Here is a 6,485-nt window from a genome sequence, read left to right on the forward strand (position 1 = left end):
AGTCTTAATCAATATTCTCACAGAGAGATAAGGGAAGCTTTTGAAATCATAGAGCAGGAAAAAGTACTAATTTAAAATTTGGGGTTTTAAAACATAACTGTTGACATTGAAAAGAAAAAACAACCAACTAGGGAGACAGTTGAGTACAGTCTTGGGTACAGAATGGGTATAGCTGAAGTACAAACTAGTGAACCGAAAGGTTGGGTCACAGAACTTTCCTGGAAGACATCAAGAAGAGATGGAACCCATGAAAAATGGTGAAAGTCATGAAACACAGAAATAAAACTGTCGAAATCTATAAAAGAGAATTCCCAGAAGGTGAGAAAGTAGCCAACAGAGCGGAGGAAATATGAACAAGAATTTCCCAGGATTAAGGAAAAATAAAAGTTCCGGATAAAAAGCCTAATGGAGTGCTGAACAGAACAGATAAGAAAACTAAATATTCAGACAGCTAATAGTTAAGCTTAAGAACATAAAGATAAAAATAATAATTTTAAAGATTCCAGAGAATAAGAAAAGACCTGACCGTGCGCTGGTTGATGGCAGGGTTCTCAACAGCAACACTGGATAATGTCTTTAGCATTTTAAAGGCAAAGACATTTGAACTTATAATTTTATATCCAGATAAACTACCATTTTTGTAAAGAAATTGTCTGCCTTACAAAGTTTAAAAAAATTTCCCACTCAAAGATCCTCTTTGAAATGCTCCCAAGAGGTGCTCTGCAAAAAGAAAGATCAATATGGAAAGATAAATGAGAATGGGAAGTAAAGCATTTGCAAAGAAGTCAATCATGTTTATAATGTCTAAAGAAGCAGTGATTTTTAAAATTTTTTTATGATTTTAATAGTGAAGAATTAATGCTCTAGATGATACACCACCAAGACAAGAGAGAAGTGGGTTTAAGGAAAAGTGTGCTCAAGTTTTCACCTTGTTTAGGAGACATGGATATTGATCAGGTTAAACACTGAGAGGGAAAACTAAGCATAACCATTAGTTTTGAAAAATTAGGAATTATCTTCAGAAGATTAAAGAAAAATGGATAAAGTTCAAAGAGCAAAGGAAAATTTTATCTAAACAAGGATTTGCTCTAGGTCATAGAGGTTAAAATATAGACTTAGAGATAAAAACACTTGTGTTCAAACACTGATTGTGTCACTAATCATTGTGTGACGATAGGCAAATAACCTTTGTGAATCTTGATTTTCTATCTGTAAAACAGGAATGACAGTGCATACCAGGAAGCATTGACGTGGAAATGAAATAAGATACTGTTAGTATTGGGTTTAGCACGAGGCCAGGGGATAGTAAATGCTCAATAAAAGGCAGCTAGTACAGCCTAGGTTCATATTTCCAGTGCTGACCTAGCCCTGTCTGATCCTTGACACCAAGGATACTGCATTTATTGCTGAGATTTTTACCCCCAAAGGCATCCAGGCTCCACCGCTACAAAGATTGACTGCCTTTCAACTTCCTTAATTATAGAAAGGGCTAAAAGTGCCACTATTTCTTATACTTATTATGAGAATTGAGTAAATTGATACATATAAAATACTTAGCACCTATTAAGTGCTTTAAATGTTCATTATTATAATTATTTTTATGCTTAGTCTTAGATGGAAACTTCCAGAACATACCATCTGCTCCTTAGAAAATTTCCTCTATAGGGTTATAGTACAGATGTAACCAATCTTAAAACATTTAAAGCACAAGGGCAGTGAACCTCTCTAGAACACTCATCTACTGTGGTCTCTCTGACATGGGAGTCGTTCATCAAGAAACAACTGCAAGGCCCACTTTTTCGAAGATGTATTCTTGGTCTTGAACTTTGGCATGTGCTTCATTGGACAGAAGAATAAAACAGCTTTAAGAAAGATGATGGAGTTTGGTTGCACCAGCACCCATACATAGGCACGGACCGGCATGTCCTTGGGCGGAGAGAGCGGGACGTTCGGCTTGCCAGCGGCCCCCACTTAGGCGTGCACCGGGAAAGAACGATTTGAAAATGGGTGATGTTGAGAAGGGCAAGAAGATTTTTGTTCAGAAGTGTGCCCAGTGCCATACCGTGGAAAAGGGAGGCAAGCACAAGACTGGGCCAAATCTCCATGGTCTTTTTGGGCGAAAGACGGGTCAGTCTCCTGGATTCTCTTACACAGATGCCAACAAGAACAAAGGCATCACCTGGGGAGAGGAGACGCTGATGGAGTATTTGAAGAATCCCAAGAAGTACATCCCTGGAACAAAAATGATCTTCGCTGGCATTAAGAAGAAGGGAGAGAGGGCAGACTTGATAGCCTATCTCAAACAAGCTACTAATGAGTAATAGTTGGCCACTGCCTTATTTATTACGAAACAGATGTCTCATGACTTTTTATGTGTACCATATTTAAATTGATCTCATACACTAGACTTCAGATCATGAATGGCTGATGTAATATTTCTGTCCTGATTTAAATAAGATTGGCTTGTGGCTAAATGAATATGGTCAGCTTTTTGAATTTTGGTAGCAATTCCAGTTCAATAAGTGCTATCACTGTTTTTCCCTTCTAAAGAGATGATTAAACTTGAATAAGAAATGTTAAACTTTTCAGGGAGATGGTGAATGCCTTCTCAGACCCTATAGGAGATTGATTTTATATTTAGATTTCTATAATTGGTTATATTAATATATTTAAATATTGAGAAGATCCCTTCAGTGTCTTATAGAACAGAGCAAGATTCACCTATGTTTCAAGTTGTTTTCATTTGCCTTTTAAGGCAAGGGCTGAAGATACACTGACAATGTCCACTTTATCTTTTTGGTCTTAAGTATGCCAATTTAATTAAAATTCTCTAAAGTATTTCTTTAGAAATACTTTAGTATATCTTCACTAAGTAAAAGGCATTTTAGTGTGGTTTATGTGTAGCATCAAATAAAGAATATTTAGCACTTCTCACATTTTGTAGGTGATCTTTAAGATCAGATGCTTTTAAAATTCACCATGGCAAGGTATGTTAAGAAACTTTGCTCATGAATTCTTTACAAAGTCAGACTAAATTATAATTCAGGATTGTCTTTTAAACAGGTATTCAGAAACACATCTGTAGAACTACAGTATATGTGTGTTTGGTAATGGTGCTTTTGCCAACTCAGAAGGGTTAAAATAGAGGAGCTATATCATTAGCACAGATTTGTAAATTATCTGATCATAAGGCGGGAGAATTAAAAACAAAGTCACAGATAAAAAAAAAAAAAGAAAGATGATGATTACCAGCTGCTTAAACTTACCAATTCCAAGATGTCTGCCTCTCAGAGCACACATATGATAGTAGGATTCCCACCAATAGCTCACTTTGGTGACATAGCCTTGTGTATATTTCCATGGTGTTCTCCATGGATACAAAATGTTTCTATTGATTCACTGTTGGTAAACATGTGCTTTGACGACTATTCTTAGGCACAGTGAATCCACACCTTCCCTCAGAAAGACACAGATGTGATAACCTAGCAGTTAAGGTGGGCGTTGGATCCAGCCTCACCTGGTTTTATGCTCCAGTTCACTGACGTTGGCAAAGTCATTTACTGTTAATACACTTCTGTTTCCTTCTACTGTGGCCTGTACTATGACACTACTGACAGAACCTCTCTCATTGTCTGATTTTGATGATTAAATGAGATTAGACATGTGAAATGCCAGAATCAGAATAAATATTCAGTAATTGTTAGTGTTGATGACAGTAAGATGGTGATAGGCATGGTCACAAGGACAGGATGTGGTCTATGGATGTGAGGACCTTTCTCCTCTATCCTTGCTCCCATTCCTATGAAGTTAAGGATAAGATATTGAAATTAAGCCTATCCTAATCAGTTAATGTAAATACACCAAATGCTTTTGAGCACAGCACTGCATATTTGTTTCTTTTCTTCCTCTAATAATGGTTCACACAAATAATTTCAACTTCACAGTTGCTGATACCTGCTAAGAGATTAGGGCAAGTTTTTTTCTGCTTTCAGGTGGGGTAAGATGCCCTATCCAAGGACACACTACACAGGAAGAATGAAGGTCATGTTCCTTATGAGACCTAGAAAACACCTTTTTCCCCACAATTTCTTTGACAAAAGGTAGCTCCATGTCAGTTTTCATGCAAGATTTATTAAATTGTCACAGAGAGCCATGCATATTCTAGTAGAAGATACTAATGATGATTCTCAAGATGCATTCTTTTGTAACCTTCAGGCAGTAATAGACTAGAGACCAATGCCTGACATCAAACTCCCAAGAAGATATGGATCAGAGTAATGTGTCAGTAAAAGTGAAGTTGCAGATATGGATCAGAGTAATGTGTCAGTAAAAGTGAAGTTGCAGATTCATTTTGTCTGCTCTTTAACACTTTATTGGTTGGAAGTGACTCTGAATAGTGAAAAGGGTCCTTGATGCATTTGGCTGGAGGTAACCTTATGAAAATATTGACAATAAAAAGGAACCAGCATATGAAGAATAATGGGGGGACAAAAAAGCCTAGGCAATCATCAGGGCATAAAAAAAAACCAGTCACATCAGCCAAGAGCGCTTAGATAGAAAGATGTACGACACACAAATAGGATGGCCGAGTATTAACAAGCAGGTAAGGCTGGAAGGCGGAGCTCCTGGGGGTATATTCTCATGAAGGAAAAGGGTTATTACTAAAACGGCCAACAGATAATTGAGTGCTTATGATGTACCAGACCTTCTGATAATTATTTTATAACTATTAACTTGTTTTATTCTATAGAACCTTATGAGTCACTTTCAAATATTATCATCATTTTGTAGACGAGGAAGCTGAGACTCAGAAGCGTCTTTGCAAAGGTGCATGTTTCAGAAAGGGAAGTGCTAGGATTTGAGCCCAGGAGATCTGGTTCTATAGTTGAGAGACAGTAAGTTGTCGTTCAAAGATGGGGAGCAGGAGGTGGAGGAAAGCCAGAGCCCTTGTGCTCAACCACTGTGCTACATTGCCTCCAGCTGATGCAGCATCAATGGGGCTATTTTTGTCAGTCCTCTGAGAGAAATGAACGTCCTGTGGGAGATTTTATAGTATCTGAGACACAGGAGCACGTTGCTCTGTTTTCAATTGCCAATAGCGTTATCATATGTCCTAGTTTGTCCAAGATAGCCTTGGTTTATGCTGGCTCTCAAGGTGTAATCAATAAGAGTGCTTTAAAAAGTGTCCCAATTTGGAAGATAAAGTATACGGTCACCCTACGTTGACAGTCAAATGGTTAATCCCTGGGCAAGACTAAACCCACTAGAAAGTGTAAGTGCTGTGCTAATGATTTCTTATACACACAAGAGATGGATGGGGTCGAGGCGGACTTGTTCTGTAGGAGGAATACTAAGAAAGTAACACCCTTCACACCCGGGAAAAAAATGAAATAGAAACACCCAATGGAAAATAGCAGAATCCTCAAAGTAGCCAGCATAATTAGATTTCGTAAAAAGTACTCCAAAGAGGGCATTTTCACCAAGCTTGCTCTGCCAAAGGCATACTTAGGATAAAAGACTGATTTCCTCAGAGAAAATTTGAGGTGAATTCCAGTCATGTCTGGATAGTTTTAATATCTTTCCAGGCATTAGAACCCAGCCCTAAATATCAGGAATTGGGGGATATGGGGTAGGATTAATTTATTAAAGTTTGTTCCCAGCTTGTTGCAGTGAACCTGAATTCATTTTACCAAAGTTAATATGTTCATTCACTGAGGGAGTTCACATGTGAGGTTGGTCGTCCCTAAATTTGTGTATGGCAGCTGTTAAATTAATGAAATGATTATTAAATTACCTCTTGCGGGGGAGTTAGTTCTTCCTTATTTATGCCTATCCTCTGTGTTTTGCCTTTTCATACTTAAAATGACTACCAATATGTATATGAAGATGGGTCCTTTTCAGTATCAGTAAGCTGTGTTCTAAACCATAAAGCTCAGCCGTCCTTAGCTCATGCCCTGGGTGCCAGACCAGAGAAGGCAGGGAATCACAGACTTTCTCACATAACTTGCCACGGTGACTATGGTAACATTTCTCCTCAAGCCCCCTGAAGACTACTCACTCAGTGGCTGTAAGATGCAGAGCTACTAATGTGAAAACTTTAGTTAGAAGGTCCAGAAGTTTTTGGCAAATCCATTTTCCTTGCCAAGTAAATTCACCATGAGTTCTTAAGGCCACACCAGGAAGCTTTTGTGTTTGGGACCCCCTGGAGCAGACGATGGGGGAGGAAAGCTGGGAGGGATCTCTGCGTTGTCCACACATGAAACTTCACAGAAATAGATTTTCCATAAACAAGTCTCACTATACACTAAAAGTGTGGAAAAGAATATACTCAGTGAGTTGTAAAATGTTGAGGTTTGATCATAAAAATTGTGGTCCTATTGTGAACATAGCAGAAAGGGGCTTTTGGGGGGATATACTGCAATGGAAAAGCACCAATTCTTGATAAGTGATAGACATGCTAGAATTCATTCCTTTACAATTACCAG

The 6,485-nt window shown here is 38.1% G+C and overlaps 1 protein-coding gene across 1 annotated transcript; it reads left to right on the forward strand.

The window, feature by feature from the left end:
- The first annotated feature begins 1,886 nt into the window (after positions 1 to 1,886).
- Positions 1,887 to 2,833, forward strand: LOC130856947 (cytochrome c-like). The gene has a single exon (XM_057742056.1). The coding sequence runs from the start codon at positions 2,004 to 2,006 to the stop codon at positions 2,319 to 2,321; it is 318 nt and encodes a 105-aa protein (XP_057598039.1). The 5' UTR covers positions 1,887 to 2,003; the 3' UTR covers positions 2,322 to 2,833.
- The last annotated feature ends 3,652 nt before the right edge of the window (positions 2,834 to 6,485 follow it).

The sequence above is a fragment of the Hippopotamus amphibius genome, chromosome 7, assembly GCF_030028045.1.
Source record: "Hippopotamus amphibius kiboko isolate mHipAmp2 chromosome 7, mHipAmp2.hap2, whole genome shotgun sequence".
In the NCBI taxonomy this organism is placed as follows: Eukaryota; Metazoa; Chordata; class Mammalia; order Artiodactyla; family Hippopotamidae; genus Hippopotamus; species Hippopotamus amphibius.

Bases quoted from the DNA above. Each gene is read 5' to 3' on its own strand.
- LOC130856947 (XM_057742056.1), top strand. From the start codon at position 2,004: ATGGGTGATGTTGAGAAGGGCAAGAAGATTTTTGTTCAGAAGTGTGCC.